Source organism: Jaculus jaculus, chromosome 1 (assembly GCF_020740685.1).
Source record: "Jaculus jaculus isolate mJacJac1 chromosome 1, mJacJac1.mat.Y.cur, whole genome shotgun sequence".
In the NCBI taxonomy this organism is placed as follows: Eukaryota; Metazoa; Chordata; class Mammalia; order Rodentia; family Dipodidae; genus Jaculus; species Jaculus jaculus.
The window spans coordinates 72236578-72258915 of record NC_059102.1 but is presented as its reverse complement, the minus strand read 5'-3'; the positions used below and the strand labels follow the sequence as shown (position 1 = coordinate 72258915).

The 22338-nt window shown below is 40.5% G+C and overlaps 1 protein-coding gene across 7 annotated transcripts in view; it reads left to right on the top strand.

Moving 5' to 3' along the window:
- The window catches only part of Tle1 (TLE family member 1, transcriptional corepressor), a 108561-nt gene that overhangs the window by 32555 nt on the left and 53668 nt on the right, over nucleotides 1–22338 (top strand). For 4 of the 7 annotated variants that reach the window (XM_045152146.1, XM_045152127.1, XM_045152103.1 and 1 more), the window contains 3 exons: nucleotides 1061–1165; nucleotides 13788–13992; nucleotides 14758–14774. In XM_045152146.1, the coding sequence (XP_045008081.1) occupies nucleotides 1061–1165; nucleotides 13788–13992; nucleotides 14758–14774 (327 nt within the window). The remainder of the gene's footprint in view (nucleotides 1–1060; nucleotides 1166–13787; nucleotides 13993–14757; nucleotides 14775–22338) is intronic. The other 3 variants (XM_004653078.2, XM_004653075.2, XM_045152136.1) reach the window with 2 other exon arrangements.

Sequence of the window (22338 nt, the reverse complement as noted above, 5' to 3'; positions counted from 1 at the left end):
TCTCAAGTCTGTTGACTGTGCATGGATAGAGTAGATGATACAAGTCATAAGGACAAACTTAAGTATTTGCACCATGTCAACCCATGAAATCAGGTACAAATAAACCATTTTGTTTAAGTTTACCATAACATTTTGAGAAGGGAGTTCTCCACAGCTGTAATCTAAAATGACTCAGTTCTGTATCCATCTCAGTTTTGCTTTGAAAGGTTTACTTCTGTGTTTTCAGTGTGCAGGATGAATGCATTATGAGGCAGGGTGAAAAAGCTCAGTGTCCTGGGAGTTGGAGTTCTGGGGCTTGGTTGTAGCTGGCACCTACTGCTCTGTGCTGTGTTGCTGTGAGTCTCTAGATAGTAGATTTTAATGACTTTGGTCTGTACTAGACTCAGGCCTCCTCAAGCTGACTGTGGTTGCACTTTCATTTGTATGCAGAGTTGGGGAGTGTGCAGGGTGAATTCTCATTCTCTGAATTGAGGACAGGCTTTTTTTCTTACAGGCTTTTCACAAATTGCCCACAAGTTTAGATTTGTTCATCAGAGCAATGATCACAGACTCCATGTTTGTTTTAGTTTTGAACTTCCTTTGCCCAAATGTAGCACTAGACATCCTTTCTGTAAGCCAAGTCCACCTTTGAGACCGAGTTCTCTTTGTTACCTAAGGACTTATTTATTTATTTTCCAGTCAGGGGCTCACTGTAACCCAGGCTGACCAGGTACTATCTCTGTAGCCCAAGATTGGCCTTGAACTCAGGGCAGTCCTCCTACCTCAGCCTCCTCAGTGCTGGGATTAAAAGGTATAAGCATGTGCCACCACATCCTTAATGTCCATTCTGTGGCCTTCTGCCATTTCAAGCCCCAAGTCACCATCAGGAGTGAAAGTGATTTTCCTTCAGAAATAAAGAGATGCACCATTGTTTTCCTTTGTGAAGTGTGTGCCTGAGGAGCTAACTTCCTGTTCAAACTCTGTGTTTCAACCTGCTATGCATGTTGGAATTATCTTTACTAGAATGCACAGGGAAGCTCTTGGCTGCTGCTAACACATTCTCTTGTCCTTGTTTTCAAAGCATCAACAACAGGTGGCCCAGGCTGTTGAACGAGCCAAACAAGTGACCATGGCAGAGCTGAATGCCATCATCGGGGTACGTGGCCTACCAGGTCTACCTCCTACAGTGTGTATAACCAGCTTTCATTTCTTAATAGTTTGATGGCCTAATATATACATATATAATTTTGCTTAGGTTAATGTTGACTTATTTGAAGTGGGGAAGAAGGGAATTTGGGTGTGTGCTGAGGTGTGCAGGGAAAAAGAAGGCTTAGAATAAGTAAATGATGGGAGAGGTATGAGGAGAGGAAGAAAAGGAACTTCTTTTATGTGGGAAAACACATTAGTTTATCCTGTGACACTTAAAATCACCCTGCTTCGTTAATTGAGTGAAAGCTCTTAGAATAGAGGTTTACTTTTGTTGCTTCTGTCTGATTGACCACAATGATGTCAAGACCAGTCTCTGAATTATCATTCTTGCCAAGGAGTTGTCATTGTTTTTTGCCTTTTGTTTTTTTAGTGTATTCAAGTCTATGTTACTGATTACTCCTGTGCTTTCATGAATTTTTATGTGGCTCACCACTGAAAAGCTTCCCCACTAGGGCAGAAGCATTGATTGTCTTCATAGTTCCCTTTGCTAGTTTAGCTAGCACATTTTGCTAGTGAGGCTAGTAACTGTTGTCAATCACAAGTCATTTGCTCCCTATTAAGGGGCCTGTGGTGAACCATACATTTTGTCCCAGTTTGCTGCTTGAGTTTAAACCCTACCCACTGCAAGACCTGGAATGGTTCTGATATGTTCTAAGTGAAAGAATTAGCTGAAACAAGGGAGGGTCCTTTAAATTTTATGCATGTGAGTTCCTTGAGCAGATTCAAAGTCATTCATTTATCAATTTATGTTAATTGCTTGTGAGAAGATGCCCTGCTGGTCTTTATAGTTCCCTCAGACACTTTGTAATGATAATTAGACATGCTGCTGTACAGATTAGGAGGGTCTTAATCCAGTGTGGCTACAGACAATAGAACCAGTTAATCTATCAGAGCTTAAAATTACATCCCCACTGGAGATAGGAAAAACACAAGAGCCTAGGATTAAAGAATGAGTCTCAGCCTGAAAACTCTCTTTTCACCAGTTTTTCAATTGCAGATCTGCAGTTGGGGTGGGTGCCTTTGGTAAGCTATTTGCAGTCAATTAGATGAAATAACCTAGGAGGGTGACCTTCATTTCCTTTTAATAGATTTTTCTGCCTTGAAATGGGGAGCTTCGGTGGATTTTCAGCTTAAATTTTACTCAAGCCTCTTTATTACACTTGACAGCTTAGCTCTGCATAAACAATCTTCCTTTCCTCCCAGATCTGGGCTCTGCCTTTCTTCCCCTTTAGGATCACATTTTTGACTGTTATTTAGTGGGCTTTAATCACGTTTAGCATAAAACACAATTACATCTGCATTTGTCTTCTGCTTTCTGTATCCTTTTCTTGTGCAATGAATTGCTTTATTTCAGAGATCAAATCAAATATTCACTGGTAGTTTTGCATGTACCTTGTTTGATTAGCAGAGACTAATAGCAAATTGTACTTGTAGATTTAGCAGTTTGTTAGCCCAAGTGAATGAAGGTGGGAAAGTCTATTCTGATTAAAGGAAAACATGCAAAGCAGTTCTCAAGTACCATCTTGGCTTTGTTGAGTATATTTGTTTTCTTACAAGCAGTATGTTTTCACATGGCATTTTTCTTTTTTTCCTGTGTCAGTGCTAGGGATTGAACCCAGGGCCTCACATATGTTAGGCAAGCACTCTACCAGTGACCTAATGAGCTATAGTACCAGCTGCATGTAATTTGTCAAAGAGAAAAGTCTTGTATTTAAATTAACTGCTAGCCTTTGAGCATCTCCTTCAGACCTATACTTTAGAACGAAGGAAATTGTACTAGCCACATGCTTAATACCCATTTTAAGTAGAATTGGAAAATTAAAATCGGTCTCTTTAGAAGGGCAGATCAATTGCTAATTTTATGAATGGCTTTACTTCAGGAAAAATGTGCTTGAGATTATGAACACAGATTAGTTCTGAGAGCATTCAGTAATACCTCAGGGTGCTGAGTTGGATACAGCCCAAGGGCTTTGCTTCATGCATCCTGGTTTGTGTAGTTTTTATCATTGAAATGTTGAAATCGGTGTATTAATTTATGTCAGAGGCTCTTTGAAAGTATGCAGGGATCAATAATTATACCCCACCATAAGTTTTCTGCTCTGGCATATGCTTGTGTTTTGCTGGAAAGGAATTGTGTGCATCCTGGAAAATCGAAGTAGCATAAAATTGGGCTAACAATTCAGTGGACTTTTGTACCCCTTCGTTGAACATGCAGTGTGCTAGCTTGTCTCTCCAAAGGGGAGGAGGCACTAGAACATTGTTCCTACAAGCAGCAGCTGTGCACAGAGTAAATGCAGCCTGGTCTGATAGCAGCTGTCAGTATTGTTAAGGGAGGACTTGTGTAAAGAACAATGGAAGAGGCCAAGCTCTTAGTCTTCATTGACTTGCAGGCTAGAAAAAGAAATAGTAATTTAAGGTTTAGACATCTATTACAAATGTGAAAGGTCATGAAAGAGTACTCTTTAAAATGCAGATGAACCGAAACATTCTCATTCCCTTTAAGGTACAATCAAGGTCTTTACTGCTTGCTTGACAGGGCTAAAGATAATTCTCTTTAGCAAATTTGGAAGAAGTTAGGGCTTCTCAAGGACTGCAAGCATAAGGTGAACTCTGCTTGTGTCTTTGGCCTCTGGGTGCTCATGGAGTTAACAGAGGAAGAGAGGGGTAATGCTTTTTTCTGTCCTTGTTGAGTGATGAACGATGATGTCTTGTTATCAACAGCATGGAAATGTTAGTTCTCATGCCTGGCAGAAATATGAATTTAAATTCTACCTCCCTTCAACTTTAATATTGAGTGCTGATATTTAAAACAGAGCTTTCAGATAGTTATTTGGATAAAATACTGAAATATTTTTGTTGACTTTTAAAAATAGCTGTTATAGCAAATTTGATGACTGGCAGAATGATAGTGCAGCTTTTTGAATTCTTAAAGTACTTGCTGTTAATGTCTTCTGTTCTTGAAGTGATAGAAAGAAATTTTAGTAATGCAGAGGTCTTAATAGACATAGGGCTTATGTGGTTTCACACACAACCACTGTGGGAAAACAAGTTGCATTGTGGGAAAAGGAATTCATGCATTTGAAATGTTTAAAAAATTTTTTTGTTTATTTTTATTTATTTATTTGAGAGTGACAGACAGAGAGGGAAAGAGGCAGAGAGAGAGAATGGACGTGCCAGGGCTTACAGTCACTGCAGACAAATTCCAGACGCGTGTACCCCCTTGTGCATCTGTCTAACGTGGGTCCTGGGGAATCGAGCCTCAAGCCAGAGTCCTTAGGCTTCACAGGCAAGCGCTTAACCACTAAGCCATCTCTCCAGCCCTGAAATGTTTTTAGGTAGGGTTATCCTTACTTAAAGGAACATTCTTCATTTTTTTTTTTTAAATTTGGGATTTGTTAAGAATTATGAAAACAAAAATGGCTATTCCATGCTCTAGCATCTCAGTGGAATGGCTAATGGCTACTTGAAACCCAGGAATTTAAAAGACTTAAAAGATATCTTCACACTTTGAAGAGATTGGCACTAAAGGCTCTGTATCTTCTCTGAAATAATTTTAATTGATTGATGTCAGAGGTTTTTTTTGTTTTGTTTTGTTTTTTGTTTTTTCAAATTAGAGGACTTAGACCTCACCTGTTCTGGGAATAAGGAGTTTATAGCAACTCAGCAAAGGGGGAGCGGTTAGGAACCCAGAGAATTGATGGTGGGATTAGCACGGGGAGCGAAGTCAAGTGTGAGCTGGAAGCTAGGGGAGGGAGGGGAGAGAAGTGCATGTGTAGAAAGGAAATACTTGGGAGGTTGAAGGAGGGAGTGAGATCTAGAACAGAGAACATCACTTTACTTGAGAAAAGAAGGTCAGAAAAGAACTAGAAAGAGGAGCACCTGCAGCTTTATGTCGGCGCCTTTGAAGCAGGCATCTTGTCCTCTATGGTGGGGAGGAGCCTTGTGTGTTAGTTGGTCCTTAGGGCCTGGTCGGGAGGGGATGGATAGAGACAGCATGGAGACTATTAGCAGTTGGGATTTCAGATAACAATACTCTCAGGTTTACATCACAAAAACATCACTTGATACAGAGCTACATAGATATTCATAAGCATGGATCTTTTTTGGTTAATGTATGTTTTCTGTGTAATGAAATTGTAGATCCAAAATGTAACACTTGCATGCATCCAACTACCCACAATTGATTTCTGTAGCTCTGAATGGTTCTTATGGTTCTTAGTCAGGTTTCTTTTGAAAGAAGATGGTTCATTTTTGAGTAAAAAGTAAGGTCATAAGGAAAACTGACTGTGACTTTCATTTTTAAAGAAAACTGTTGGTTATTTGTGTATTTACTTTTGGCCTCCTGTTGGTTAACTTCTTGGTGTTTGAGATGGATAATACATCTACCTGCATGGCTTTTGTGGGGCTAGAACTTTGGCTGGCAGACTTTACCCAGCATGTTCTCCTGACTCCTTGAATTGCAGTTTTGTTTGCCTAGTTTTTCTGAATATAGCCATGCCTTTGTGTGTGGCCTTGTGGGTGAGATTTGACTACGTAGGTGACTACTTCTGCCATGAAGCAGTGGTGTACAATTGCCGTTAATGCTTTCAGCTTGGAATGAACAAACTTGTAAGTTCAAACTTAAGGACAGGTAGAGACAGGTCAAGAATGTTATGATCAAACAGTGCTGGCTTCCTTGTGCAATATAAGGAAGGAGTGCAATCAATGCCTTTGCTGACTTTTCAGAGTTACAGAGACCACTGTGGTGGATTTGGAAGCAGAGAGAGGGAGGTAACCAGAGGACAAGTGGTGATTGTCTCTCCTGTCTATAAAGTGCCTCCTGGGTATGGGAAAATTTAAGCAGATTCTCATAGCAATGTCTAAGCATTGGGAACTCAAGAAATTTGAGGTTAATCTAGCCAGTCTTGTTTTTCTTTCAGTTTACTTGGATATAGTGTAACGTGTTTTTTATGACTGGCCATAATTAATGGCTTTCACTTACTTGTCAGACTTTTATATTCCTACTTCATAGACAAACTAAAATCTGTACTTTAAAACAACTTAGTATGAAAGAAAAGGAGCTTAGGGTATTGGGTGCCCAATGACCATATGGCATGTGTTTGTATCTCTTGGAGACTGTCCCCAAGGTAAAGAGTTGTAGGCCTAAAGGGCTCTCCACTGTGGCAAGAGATGATTGGGATGAGGATTTAGTAAACTTGGATTATTTTACTTTGGCTATCAGCTCTCTGTAGGATTGTAGTAAATAAAGTTAAAGAGGATAGCCTAGCTGCTGCTTATTTTGATTGCAGCTAATCTCTGGAAAAGTGCATACCAGCTATAGGTGTCTAGGAGAAGCATGCATATCCTGTTACCAAGAGAAGACTAAACAGCTACAATAAACATGGGTCTTCTAGATTCAAGAACTTAGATTTAGTGACAAACCTTACCATTTAACCTTATTTGAAAATGGAGTAAGCTGTATTATATTAAAGCCCCTCCCTACCCTCCACTCCTCTCCTTCTTTTCCCTCCATTTCCTGTCACTGTCTCTTTTTATTGATTTATTTGAGAGTGACAGAGAGAGAGAGAGAGAGAAAGAATGGGAGTGCCGGGGCCTCTAGCCACTGCAAATGAACTCCAGATGCATGCACCCCCTTGTGTATCAGGCTAACGTGGGTCCTGGGGATCAAGCCTCCAACTGGGGTCCTTAGGCTTCACAGGCAAGTGCTTAACTGCTCAGACATCTCTCCAGCCCACTCCACTGTCTCTTAAAGTAGACTTTGTAACAAGTACCTTAACTACTCAATGTGTAGGCCTAGGCAGGGTAAAACTCAAAACATTCCCACTCTTAGCGTCCCTAGTATTGGAATTACAGGCGTGTAACACCATGGTCGGGTAGAAAGCCATTCTCTGCATCCCATTTCTCTTGACTTAGGGTTTTTATGTTCAAGGGTACAGTAAGGCATCTCTGAGAAATGTGGAGCTTGGCCACAATGTCTGGATTTTTATGTAGCCTGTGTGCCTTTTAATTATTAGAGAGGTTGCTGATGGGGCTGGGAGATGGCTCAGTGGCTAAAGGTACTTACTTCCAGAGTGTGTAGGCCTAGTTTCAATTCCCCAACACCCACATAAGCCAGATGCAAAAATGTGATGCAAGTATCTGTCATTTGTTTGCTGTGGCAAGAGGTCTTGGCACACCCATACAAATAAATTTTAAAATGTACTGATATATTCTTTATTTTTAATTTCCCTACCAGGTACTGTCATATGAATTTTAGTTGATTCTTGGTGTATACATGTTATATTTATCTCTGAGGTGTCTTCCCTTTTCAGTTGCAGTAAACAGCTCCGTAGTAAAAAGTGGAGTATACTCCGTTTTAGAAAATAAGCCTGTGTGTGTGATTGATTATTATTGAGATATAGTTTATATCAAATCAAACCTAAAGAAGTAGTTTTTAATGTAGTCACAAAGTTGTGCAGCCATTACCATATCGTTTTAGGATATATTTTACTACCACTAAAAGATACCCTATATTCATTAGCATTGACTCCTCATGTCCCTTTCCCTAACCCTTAGCAGGCACCAGTGGCTTTCTGTGGCCATGGTTTTATTTGTTCTGAATATTTTATTTAAGTAAATACATAATATTTTACTTTTTGTGTTTAGGTACTTTAACATGCTGACTTCAAGGATTTTATGTTAAAGTATGGACCAGTACTTCACTCCTTACACAAACAAATGGTACTCCATCATATCCTCTAAGTTGGTGGACATTCAGGTTGTTTCCACCTGTTGGCAATTATGAATGATACATATGTGAACATCTATTAGTTTTTATGTAGACATTGTTTACCTCTTAGAAAACTATGCCTGGGAGTATAATTGGAAGGCCATAATTAATTTTATATATAACTTTGCTAAACAACTGCAAGTCTACTTTCTTTTTAAAATACTTATTTATTTGTTTGCTTAGGGGCAGGAGGGGCAGGGTCTTTTGCCACTGCAAAAGAATATCACCAGATGGTTGTGCCATTTTTTGCATCTTGATTTACATATTTGCTGGGGAGTCAAACTTGCTCTGGCAAGTAAACACCTTTAATCACTGAGTCATCTCCCAAGGCCAGTCTATTTTCAGAAGTAGCTGTACCATTTTACATCTCTACTATTCCAACTTCCTACTTTTTTAGCACTTCGTTGCTCAGTTTGTAGATGATAGCCATCCTGTTCAGTATGAAGTAGTATTTCCTTGTGATTTTCATTTGCATGTCCTTTCTGACTAATGAATGTCTTTTCATGGCTGTATAGTATTTGAAGTGGATCTACCCAAATGTAGCTTTTTAAAATATATTTTATTTACTTGAGAGAGAAAGGTAGATTGATTGGGGACTTCAGGGCCTCTAGCCACTGCAGTTGTATTCCAGAAGCATGTACCACCTTGTGTATCTGGCTTTATGTAGGTACTGAGAAATTTGAAGTCACACTTGGCCCTTTAGACTTTGCAGACAAGTACCTTAATTACTCAGTCATCTCTCCAGCCGTGGGTCTACCTAAACATAGCTTTTTAAAATGTATTCTAATTCAGACCTATAAATCCTAGGAATCTTTCTCACTATGACAAGAGTCCAGCAGAGAAGGGGAGATAAGCAAGGTGGGTGGTAGTCATACAATATAGCTAGGTTTGGGTAGATTAGCTGAAATTCTGGAAAAGTCCAGATATTCACCAGTTTTCTGAGATGTGGCCAATCTCTCCTTGTGCTTACCTGAACACATGGCATTTGTTCTGTCCTTGTATGAGATTTTCCCACTTGTCAGCCTTTGTAGAATACGTTTAACAAATAGAAACTACATAGTTTTAAGGGGTATAACTTGATGTTTTAATTATGTGTCATTGTAAAATGACTGCCATAAGCTAGTTACTACCTCATAGTACTCTGAGTGTATATGCATGCACACATGCATGTGTAACGCTTAAGATTTATTCTGATAGCACATTTCAAGTACACAATATGGCATTATTGGCTATAGGAACTATGCTGCACATTAATTTTCACAGTAAGTCACGTTGCATAGGTGAAACTTTGTACTCCTTGAGCCACCCACTTTGCCCCAACTCACGGCAACCACCATTCTGGTCTCTGCTTTTCTTACTTGGGAGTTGTAGCTCAGTTGGCAGAGTACTTTCCTAGCACGAATGAGGCCTTGAGTGTGATCCCTAGCACTGCATAAACTGGGTGTTAGTGGCACACACCTATAATTAAGCACTCAAGAAATGGAGGCAGGGCTGGAGGGATGGCTTAGCAGTTAAGGCATTTGCCTCCAAAGGCAAAGGATTTAGGTTTGATTCCCCTGCACCTATCTTAGCCAGATGCACAAGAGGGTACACATATCTGGAGTTTGTTTGCAGTGGCTGGCCTACCCATTCTCCCTCTCCTTCTCTCCCCCTCTTTCTCTGTCAAATAAAAAAGAAAAAAAAAAAAAGGATTGGAGGCAGAGGGATCAGAAATCCAACGTCATCCTTGACTACATAATAAGTTCAAAGCCAGCTTGGGCTGCATAAGACTCTGTCTAAAAAAATCTTAGAAATTTTCTCACTCTAAGCCTGGGTTATTTCAGTGAGATGTCTTCTAAGTGTGTCCATGTTGTCACAAATGGTAAAAATTTCCTGTTGTATACTTGTCGTACACAAAATCTTGCTGTGTAGCCTAGGCTGGTTTAGAACTTGTGATTCTCCTGTTTTAGCCCCTTGAGTGCTAAGATTATAACGCCTAGCTTGATTTCTGCTTTTTAAAGACTGAATCATATGTTGTTATGCATATATATCATGCTTTCTTGGGGCACTTCATGTGTTTTCTATAATAAAGTTACCAGTTTAAATTTCCAGCAACACTATCCAGGAGGGTTCTTATTCTTGTCTCCCTTTACAATAGTCGTGCTAGCAGGTCAAAAGCGGTTTTCACGTGCATTTCTGTGGTGACTACTGACGCTGAGCAGTTTTACATGCACTCAGTGGCCATGTATGTATTTTCTTCACATGTGTGCCTATGGTGGCAAGAGGTTGGCATTGGGTGTCATTAGACACTCTCCGTTTTTCCAGCTTACCTACTGAGTAAAGAGTGATGTGGATCCTCCAGCCAGCCAGCTTGACCTGGGGATCTCCAGACACTGTCACCCAAGTACTAGGATTACAGGTGGCTGCATGCTTGCCTGGCTTTTATGTGGGTGCTGAGGATCTGAACACCCATCCTCATGCTTGTGCTGTAAGTACTTTATCCACGGAGCATCTCCTCAGCACATATATACTATGACATCCTTTGTTAATTTCCTAATGAGTCATTTGGGTTCAGATAGGGTTTCTATGTATTTTCTCCTATTCCTGGCATTGCCCTGTGTGTCATTTTCTGATGGGGCCTTTGAGGGCATTGTTACTTCATTTTTTTATTATTGTTTTCAAGTGGCTGAAGAATTCTTGGCCACAGTAAGCAGTTTTCCCCTGTTCATCACCCTTGCTCCTCTTCTGGAGAGAGGCTATTCACATAATTGGTAGTTTTCAGACAACTCCTATAGTGTCCTTGATGTCACTGCTGCCGGCCATCCCTTCCCACCATTTGATGTACGGTGTCAGTTCACTTCCTTCCCTTCCCTTCCTCCTTCCTTCCTTGCCAGGGTGGGAGAAGAATGGAAGTGTTATTTGGAGGTGATTGTCCTCTTTCTTATGGTCTTGTTTCTAGGAAGTAAAAAGGGTTATAGCGCTGTTCATTTTGGCTCTGAGCACTGTGGTAAGTCTCTTCACTTGAGCCAGTGTCAACTGAACTAGGAGCCCCACTACCTATGCTTTCTGTCTCAGGTGTGTTCTGTGCTCAGGCAGGATGGTAGATATAAGTGTACTACAGTATGCTGGGGGCCACCCAGTCAGGTCAAGAGATAGGATGGAACCATAGTATATATAAAAGGTGTGACCTGATTGCTACTTAATTCTACTTCTAGTTTGATAAGAATTTTTTCTTCCCCTCCAATTCCTTCCTTTTCAGAGAAAAAATGGCTTTCAAGACTTTTGAGCTCAGGATGGAAGAGCATTTTACCTCTAGTAACAGACAGCTGTTTCTTCCTGGACTGGCAAGCCAGGGCATGGTAGAAGTGGGAAGTTCCTGAGGCCTGTTAGGTTGTTTAATGTCCCTGTCAATAATCATTAGCCTAACTGTTGTGTTTAATCATATAGCCACTTCACAACTGTAACAAACCCCATGGTTATGTAACCTAGACCCTCTTTTCAATAGCATATCAATCTGCTTTCCAGTTTCTCTCTGAACTAGCTTGGAATTGAGAGGGGAGGGCCAATCTGTTGATGTATACAGATGTTGTTAAGCACACATTTGTTCCCTCCCACTGGAAACTATGCATTCTGCATGCTTTGGGGAGGGACAAGGGAGTGTCCTCCACCCTATGGTTAAGTCCTTTCCCCTTTGTGCCTCCTGCATCTTCCTTTAATTAGTGCTGTGCCTAATGACCCACTGCATGCTTGTATATGCATCACTGCATCCCCCGAAGCCGGACGTGGCTTGTGCTCACCAAGTAATGATAGTAATTGCTGGTAGGGCAGACCTGTTCCTCATCCTTCTTCAAGCACATTTCTTATGGCAGGTGTCTCCTTCCTAATTAAGTGCTAATGAGCATGCCTAGTGGACCGTGGTGCTGCTGCCAACTTCTTTAGTTTTATGTCCTGCCATTCTGAGCTCTTAAAAGGTGACAGAGCAAGAATTAGTGTCTTTGGGTTGACAGGAAGGTGATTTTACATGTGAAGAAATTGTTACTGTGATCTCATATGGTGAATGGTTTATAATACTGCTTGTTTTGACTTTACCACCCTTTTCATTTTTCCTGTAATTAAAATTATGTTCTCTTTGGAAAGGATGAAAGTTTAAAAAGAAAGTGGCCTCCTGAAAGGATTTTTGGAAGGTGCAAGGGGCTGGTTGGAAAGTCACTGTAAAAATGACCGCAGGCACTGACTTCCAGTTTTTAAGATGCTATTTTTCTCTTGAGGGTGGTAAAGATGTCTGAAATTGAATTAATCAGCTGGAGAGATGGCTCAGGGGATAAATGCACTTGCTGTGCAAGCATGAATCCTGTGTTTGGATCCCCAGCACCCATGTGAAATAAAAGGTGGTGGCATGTGCCTGTAATTGTTTCAAGTGCTAGGGAGGTAGAGATTAGTGGATTGCAGGGGCTTGCTGGCTAGCTTGTCTAGCAGAATTAGTGAGCACCAGTTTCAATGAAAAAATGGACTCATATTTCAGAGAAGAAAAGATGAAGAGTAATAAATAACAGGTAGCATTCACATCTGGACTATACACACACACACTCACACCTCTCACTGTGCACACACAAAAAAAAAAAAAAGAAAAGGAAAAATTAGTGGTGTGACTGGAGAAGACTAAAGCTCTGCTGTGAAGATTTAATGTAGTCTTTTCACCCATTAGGGTGATAAATCAAACTAGTCGTTGAGTCTCAGGCTTGATCACCAACCTCAGTCTGAAGAACTTTCTGATTTTATCACTGTAGAAACTGAATCATTTTTACTTTCTGATCAGAAATGCATTTCAATCCAGTCCTGGTGATAGGCTGTCTATAATCCCAGTACTTAAGAGGCTGAGGTAGGGGGATTATCATGAGTTTGAAGCTAGCCTGAGCTAGTTCTCGGTTAGCCTAGACTGGAGTGAGACCCTGCCTCAGAAATTGAAACAAACAATAAAATATAATTTTCATGTTGGACAGCTGAAACATCCAGATTTATGGTAGAGGGCTTTTTTTAACCATCATTTTGTATAACGTACTTTTAAATTCAATATGTGAGGGCAACAGTGCTATTTCATGTGGACATATTTATAGCTTATAGGGTAGTCTGACGCAGCTGGGGGTAGCCACTGACTTACTCCCCTCAGCCTAATGGGAGAACCTCAGTAAGCTTTCCAGTGCCTTGGAGCCTTGGTGACTTCTGAGAAAGAGAAATGTTCTAAGACAGCGTGAGGAAATAAGAGCACACAAGTGCCAGGTGGTAAAGAGAATCTTCCAAATCCCAGTTCTCCCTGCTTTCTGAGTTCTATTCCTTAAGGTAAATTGTCTGGTTTCATCTTAACATATCACTGGAAGTTAATGCCATGGGATAGGTGAAATGCACCCACCACATCACATCCCCTAACTTAAGTGCAGTGAAGTCAGGGTAGGTCATCTTAGATTCCATGACATGCTGCTTCCTCACCAGAGAAATTTAGATCTAGATATCTACATAGGAACCTTAGTAATTTGGCAGATTTGTCTAATGATAAAGCTATCCCTCTCAGGGTTATGTATAGCAGAAAGTACACAGTAGATCTGAGGGCTAGATTTGGGGGATGGGGAATGGGGAGGAGCACTGAGGAGGTAAGGAGTTTTGATGAGCTGAAAGCATTAATCACATTTTCCCATTTTTCTTCCTGTTTCTCTCTTTTTGTCTATGCCCTACTTCTGGTTCTGTTTCTTGTATCTCATGCATGCTTTCCTTTGCTATCTCTCATCATCATCTTCTTCCCCCATTTCCACTCTTCTTTTTTCTTCCTCTTCTTTCTTTTCTCAACTACCGCCAACAGCAGCAGCAGTTGCAAGCTCAGCATCTCTCTCACGGCCATGGACCCCCAGTACCTCTAACGCCTCACCCTTCTGGACTCCAGCCTCCTGGCATCCCACCCCTCGGAGGCAGTGCTAGCCTTCTAGCACTGTCTAGTGCTCTGAGTGGGCAGTCTCACTTGGCAATAAAAGATGACAAGAAGCACCACGATGCAGAGCGCCACAGAGGTGAGAGGCCAGGCAAGCCAGATTAGGCTTTGCCCTCATACTCAGACAGTGCTGCAGAGTTGTGCCTCGCTGTCAAAAGCCCCAGCCCTCACAGCAAACAGTGAGATAAGAGGAGTGTTCTCAAAGCTTTCCACTAACACACAGTTCACTCTGCACGTGTGCAGGGTTTGCCGTGGGCATCTGTGGATTTCTCGATCTTGCTAGACTGCAGGCATCTTGACATCTTGGCAGCTGCTTTGTTAATGCCAGTGGTCTGCACCATATTATGGAAAACTGCCTTGTTAATGCCAGTGGCCTGTACCATATTATGGAATACTGTTAACTGCTTAATTGGGTAATTTTCAAAGAAAGTAATGTTGTTAAATGGGGCGAAATAAGAAGTTAAATTTGAAAGTGAATGTGTTCAAATGAAAGGTTTGATAATTGCATCTGTTACTACTTAGCTTTATAGGTTTTAATTCTAATATGCATTAAATATTGGGCAAAATTGCACTTGACTAATTTTTTGAAGAAAAGTAATTTATTCTGTCAAGAAATTAAAAATAGGCTTTGTGTTTGGTTAAACTGTAAATCTTAATGTTTACAAAATACTGTAATTTTCAGGAAATCACTGTATTAGGAATGTGCAATGACTTATATAAATAAAAGCCATTTTTAAAACTGTCTGGGGCTGTGTTCTAATTATTCCCCCCTTTTTTTATTTCTGTTCTTGCCTCTGTGTCTGAACGGGCGTGTCTGTGCGTTTCTTGGTAACCTCTGGAGCAGACAGAGAGCCGGGCACGGTAAGTACCCCAGCACCTGCTGCACACGAACACTCCCAATGCCTTGCCCAGCTGCCCTTTTTCCAACACAAACATGAATAGACACACAGAACCCTGTGCCTCTCAGTAACCTGGGTTTCTCCTTTTTTTTATTTCTTATTTTAAAAAAAGAAAAGTTTCGTGACTACTTAACCTCTCATCTTTTTTACAAACTGGTGGGGGGTTTTGTTTGTTTGTTTGTTTGTTCATTTTTGAAGTAATATCTCATTCTAGCTCAGGCTGACCTTGAATTTACTATGTAGTTTCAGGCTGGCCTCAAATTCACAGTGATCCTCCTTCCTCAGCCTCCCTAAGTCCTCGGGTTAAAGATGTGCACCACCATGCCTGGCAAAACCTGGTGTTTCACAAGAGGTGCTTTATGTAGAGGTGAAACAGATTGCAGTAAATTCTTACATGGAAATAAAATGACTTGTTTGTGCCCAGACCCACTGGAAAAGTATGTTAACATTCTGAATCTCAAGAGCATGTAGTCTAAAAGAAGATTCATTTTTATCTTACATCAGCCTTATAGGCAAGGGGTTACCACCAATAAATTAAGTTGGTTTGTAATGTGTCATTTCCATTTAAGTCAGTCATTATTCTCTCAATGCATCTTAGTTGCTAGGTTTCCATATCTGCTTTTTTTAAGCATAATTGTTGGAGTATGAACTTAATTGTAAATGTGCTTCAGATCTAGGACTAAGGATAGTAGTAAACACTCAAAAGCAAGAAGCTTCAGAGACAGGACAGCGTGTTCAGACAATTCATCTCTGCACAAGCCTGTATTAAACCTGTTTTATGTGCTTCAACTTGGACTGTACATGCATGTGTCACTTAGCCATGGGGAGACAGGTATCAAAGACGCATCTCTCAAATATTGGATCTGGAGTGAGAATCTAGCCTGTTTTATCAGGGCAGGTTGCAGAGTTTTATTTACCCTTATTTCTGAGCCTAACAAGATTTTGACCATCTTTTAAACCCAGTTGAAAAAAATAGGACACTGAACTTTAAATTATTTCTTCTCTCTTCCCTCCCTTCCTCTCTTTCTTGCAGTGCTGGGCCTTGTTCATGGTGGGTAAATGGCCAGCTTTACCATGGAAGCACACACCAAGCCCAATTCTGATGCTTTTTTTTTTTCCTCTTTTCAGGCAGGCTATCATTGTGTAGCCCAGGCTTCCAAGTGCTGGGATTACAGGTGTGCAATACATTTTTGTTAGGAGTTTGGGGGAAGATTTAAAAAAAAAAAAAACCAAAACTTTGCAGTTTAAAACATTTAAGATCCTCCCTTTTTCGCATATGTGTTTGTGGTGTGTGTGTGTGTATGTGTGTGTGTGTGTGTGTTTGAAAGTGTGCATACACATGTGTACATGAACATGTTTGTGCATGCATGTGGAGGCTAGAGGTTAATTTAGGGTGTCTTAGAGCTATCGTATTTGCTGAGGCAGTGTCTCACTTGAACCTATAGCCATAATTTGGCTAGTCTAGCCAACCAATTTACTTACTTCAGGGATCCTGTCTCTGACTCCTGCGTACTTGTTGTTGGTGGGCTGCTGTCCAGCCCAGGGTGGTATGTGAGTACATGGCAAGTACTTTGTCCACTGAACCATCTCCTCAGCCACCCTCCTGCCCCCACTTTTTGAGTAATTTTTGTGTATTTCCTGTATTGAGTTGTGTTTGGAGGTATGAGTTAAGAGTTTATGGAAGTTATAGGTAGCTTTTAAATTCTTAAAAAGTTTTTTTTCTAGGAGGTGTTGGGAGAAGGGAAAAAGATAAACAAAAATTTGTAGTTAAAAAATAACTATCCTACAGGCAGGGTAGAAATTTAAATGAATTGACTTTGATTTATGACAGTGATCTTTCCGTTTTGCTAATTTGGTTTTTTTAATAGATGATCATCTTTTCTGCCATGTTGTTTTGCCAGAGTACCAAAAATTATACAGACCTAGCTGTGGACTGGAAAACACAGCAGAAGCTACATGGTTTGAAAAGTCTATGCTGCCTGTTTCTAATCTTTTGAATTTATTTCAGTCTTGGGACTTATCTAACATTTCTCCTTGAGTACTACTCTTTCCCCATGAGTCTAATCATTGGGGACTCACTACATGTAAGACAATTTGTTACAGGTGAAGTATGTAGGTATGCAGCAAAGGCCATTCAGAAAACCAAGGATAGGTGACAAAAGTACTAAAGACATAAATAACACAGTTTCAGCAAAATTTCTGCTACCATACTGGCATCACAATTATGCAAGGTTTCCATATAGTAGATGGCTCAGAAATGTTTGGGACAGGAATAGAGTTTGTGTGTGGAACTGCTCGAGTTTCTCAGTTCTCTTTGTGTCCAGTGACTACTTGTTTATATTTTGGGCTGAAAACTGTATACAAGTATTTTATCATTGGAGGGGTGAGAGTGGGACCAAAAATGTATAGAAGTACTTCGTCAGTGGAGGGGTGAGAGTAGGGTGGAAATATATACAAGTACTTAGTGATTAGAGTTGGAGAGAGTAGCATGAAAAAGTTTGTAAGTACTTAATCTTTGAGGATGAGTGAGAGGAGAGTAAAAGGTGGGAATTAGTTGTATTCTCCCCCCCCCTTTTTTTTTTAGGTAGGATCTCGTACCCCAGGCTGACCTGGATTTCACTATGCAGTCTCAGGGTAGCCTTGAACTCATGGCAATCCTCATACTTCTTCTGAGTGCTGGGATTAAAGTCGTGTGCCAGCACACCTGGCTTTGCATCCGCCTTTGTTTAGGTTTTCGTTAGCACACAAAGTAATGGGTTTTGTTGTGACACTTTCATACCTGTGTATTATACTTTGCTCATATTTACTCCACACCCATTATGCTTCTACTTTCCTTGGGCTGGTAGCAGTTCTCTTTGTTCCTTTTATATAGTTCCCCAGTTGCATCCTTCAATAAATAAAAAAACAGTCCTTGAATTTTAGGCAGTTGTGGATTGTTTCTAGGTGTACCTGTTAGAGTTAGCAGTAAACATAATTTTCTGTGAAAATGTTGCAGGTATATTACATAAACCAGTCTAAATATAATAGGAAGGGCTCGATTACTGGCTTATATTTGCCAGGATTTTTGACAAAGTTGTAAGCTATGTTTGTACTATTTTTCTTGCCTAATTAGTACAAAATCTTGGATGGCGATAAGAGTATGGGCCAGCATTTAATGTGTTCTGTGGAGAAATTTGAATGTTCACTGTTCACATAGTAAGGACTTTGCTGAAGTTGTATAAAATTAAGCAGCTCTTAAAACTTGGAATAAAATTGTACATGAGAAGCAGTAGCAATGAGATGATGTATATATCATTAGTACCTAAAATATTATACTTGTGAAATATGATGTAGGGCTGAGGAGATGGCTCATTTGGTGAAGTACTTGTTACACAATTATAAGGATCCCTAGCACCCACACATAATGTTGGGCGATACGGTACACCCTTGTAATCCTGACTCTGGGGAGGCAAAAACAGTAGGATCCTCAGAGCTTACTAAGAATCTTGTCTAGCTGAATTGGTGAGCTATGAATGCAGTGAGAGACCTTGTCTCAAAATAAGGTTGAGGGCTGGAGAGATGGCTCAGCCATTAAGGTGCTTGCCTGCAAAGCCTAAGGACCTGGGGTACGATTCCCCAGTACCCACATAAATAGCCAGATGCACAAGGTAGCACATGTATCTGGAATTGCAGTGGCTGGAGGCCCTGGCATGCCCATTCTCTCTCTTTCCTTTGACTCTCCAGGACCCAGTAAGCCAGATGCACAAAGTGGTGCATTTATCTGGAGTTCATATGCAGTGGCTGGAGGCCCTGTCGTACCCATTCTCTCCCTTCCTCCCTCTGCCTCTTTCTCGTAAATAGATAAAATATATTTAAAAAAAAAAATAAGGTTGAGAGGCTTAGCAGTTAAGGCATTTTTGCCTGCAAAGCCAAAGGATCTCAGTTCAAATTCCCTGGGACCCATGTAAGTTAGATGCATGAGGTGACACATGCGTCTGGAGTTTGTTTGCAGTGGCTGGAAGCCCTGGCACGTCCATTTTTTCTTTCCTTCCCCCCCCCCCCCGTGTGTCTGCCTCTTTCCCTCTCTCGCTCTATCAAATAAATAATTAGGACAACCCTCCCCCTTGACGTCTGGCCTACATACACACATACACTTGCACCCACACATGATGAGCACATATATATATGCACGCAATAGACAAGTATGCAGGGAACACACATGCAAAAACAAATATTTTACTTGGCAGATAAACCAGTTGCTCTGCTCTACTTCTGTTTTCATCTACCAGAGGTTAAAGGTCATTGCTTGGGATCATAGGCTTCCACATGTATAGTTTGAGGGCCTTTGCTTATCCTTTAGAATTAAACAGTTAAGGATTCCCTGAACACTGTCTTGGTTACATAGTTCTATATTTACAGGTTTAAGAATAAAACATAAAATCACTTTACAAGCTCATTAATTATGCTAACATTATTTTTAAATGTCTTGATTTATTTGGTAGCAGAGAGAGAATGTGAATGGGTGTGCCAAGGACTCTTGCCACTGCAATTGAACTCCAGATACATGGGCCACGTTTTTGCATCTGGCTTTATGTGGGTACTGGGAAATCAAAACCAGGCCATTAGGCTTTGCAAGCAAGCACCTTTATTCGTTGAGCCATCTCTCCAGCTCTCAGTTATGTTAACATTTTAACAGTAGTGAAAACATCACTGTTAAAACAATAATAATTTGGTGGAATGAATCTTTAATGCTTGCTTAAAAGAAAGTAACTAATTTCTGATCAGTGTCTATATTTAGTCTGATAAGATAGTTATTTTGGTTGTCATTTTGGAGGAAAATCTGTTCTCAGAGAGAATTTTAAAAGTCCTCCTTTACAGTCCGTGAGCCAAACTCTTGAGAACTTCAACCATCACTAGCACTAATTCCTTGTTTGTCCCTGCTCTTTGTAGCATAGATTTATTGTTTAAAACTAGTACAAAAACTGTAAGGCCACAGAGAGGATGTGAGTGTCTTGGGTTTTTAATAAGAACCCATAGCCAGTTCATGTTTATTTTTTAATGACAGAATTATTCAATTTGTAATTTTATACTTTTATGACAGAAAAATAAATGAGCCTTAATATAACCAATTTGTTTTAAAGTAAAAACAAAAAAGTAGAAGTACTAAGAACAGACTGAAAATAGTATACTTTCTGTTTCTCAAATGCATGTACTTAGTAGCTTTTGTTATTTTTTTTTTCATTTTTTTAAAGGTTTTTTTAAATTATTATTTATTTGAGAGTGACAGACAAAGAGGCAAAGAGAGAGAATGGGCGCATCAGGGCCTCCAGCCCCTGCAAACAAACCCCAGATGCATGTGCCACCTTGCGCATCTGCCTTACGTGGGTCCTGGGGAATTGAGCCTCGAACTGGGATTTTTGGCTTTACAGGCAAACGTTTAACCACTAAGCCATCTCTCCAGCCTCATCACTTTCATTTTCCATATGTTACTTCAGTATATTATTCCTTGGCTTGAATCAGCCATCCCTCATACACTCATGTGTCCTGAATGTTCCATCCCCAGCTGGTGGCAATTTGGGAAGTGGAGCCTTGCTGGAGATGATGTCAGGCTCATGGGCATTCTAGCCAGCTCCCCTTGCCAGTATTTAGCTTACGCTCACGTTGTGGTTTTCCACCTGCTATGGCAGAGATGACGTCCAGCCTCTGTTCATGCCGTGCTCTCCCTTGACATCGCTGAGCTTTCCCCAGGTTTCCTCCCACAACCTTCCTCTGATCGGGTGCTTTGTGCCAGCAATACAAAGACAACGATGCCACTGGGCTGGAAATATAACCCGCACAGGTTTTTCTGAACAATTACTGCAGTCCAGAGTTTCAAATAAAGTCAAATTAAATTTCGGTCAAACTGGATTTCTGCTTTTCAGCTTTGACAGAGGCATGCGCAGCCCATAGGGCAAAACACAGAAGGTTAGCCCAGCGAGGTGCCAAGGAAGCTGCCGCAAAGGGTTGCTTGCTTAAAATCCAAGGTAAAGGTCTCTAAGATTGAGGAGTTAGCGTGGGGAAGGGAGGGGGAAGGCCTTCAGCCTGGGTCATCCACACTGACGCCGTAGACCCCACGAGAAAGGACAGCAGTCGGTAGGCTGAAAATGAAGGGGATCATCACTGGGAAAGGAGAGGGCTGGCCCCACAATGAGGAAGACCAGAGCGTGTCCAGGCAGGAAGATCTGCTGGAGTTCAGGCCTGGGATTGCTTCTTTGTTTGCCATTTTTGTGTGTGTGTGTGGTGTGTGTGTGTGTGTGTGTTACTGGTTCTACCTGTGCTCTCTTCTGTTAAGTGGTATTTGAGTATAGCTTGTTTTTTCTAGGTTCCTTATATGTGTGCTTTTCCTTTTGTTCAGCATGGAGGATTCTATCAAGTATTTTCTGTAGAGCTGGTTTTGTCTTCAAATACTCCTTTAACCTGCTTTTGTCATGGAATGTCTTTATTTCTCCATCTATTTGAATGGATAACTTTGCAGGATAAAGTAACCTTGGTTGACAGTTGTTATCTTTCAGAACTTGGAATATATCACTCCAAGCCCTTCTGGCTTTAAAAGTTTGTGTTGAATAATCTGCTGTAATCCTGATGGGCTTGCTTTTGTAGGTAACTTGATTTTTCTCTTTAACTGCTTTCAATATTTTTTCTTTGGTTTGTGTGTTTGGAAGTTTGATTATAATATGGCGAGGAGAGGTTCTTTCTGGGTTTTGTCTGGCTGGGGTTCTAAAGGCTTCCTGTATCTGTATTGGCACCTCTTTCCCAATTTGGGGGAAATTTTCCTCTATGATTTTGTTGAAGATGCCTACTATGCCTCTGGAGTGGAGTTCTTCTCCTTCTACTATCCCCTGAATTCTTATATTGGATCTTTTCATAGTGTCCCGAATATCTTGAAATTCCCACTCATACTTTTCTGTAAGTTTGTCTTTCTCTTTGTTGGACTGCATTAGGTCTGCCACCTGGTCTTCTAGCTTAGATATTCTGTCCTCTCCCTCATCCATCCTACTGGTGAGATTTTCTACAGAGTTTTTTATTTCATTAACTGTGTTCTTCATTGCTAGTAATTCTGACTGGTTTTTTTTTTTATTATTTCTATTTCCCTATTTATGTCTTGTATTGCCTTCTTTATTTCATTAAATTGGTGTCCTGCCTCTTCTTTGATTCCTTTGATTTCCTCTTTGATTTCTTCTTTGATTGTTTTCATGTGTTCTTTGACCTCTTTGAACATATTTATAATTATTCTTTTGAACTCTTTCTCAGGCATTTCCTCTAACTCTTTCTCACTGGAGGACATTTCTGATGCATTAATACTTTTAGGTGGATTTATATCGTCTTGCTTTTTAGTGTTTCTTGTGTTATAATGTATATATTTTTGCATCTTGGATTAAGTTAATGGTTGGATTTTCTAGCTAGCTGTGTATTCTTAGCTGTATCAATTGATTTGATGTAATATATTTTCAGGGTAGGACCTTAAGGTATTAGGTGTGGCTCTTAAGAGTCTCAGAGTATCTACAAAG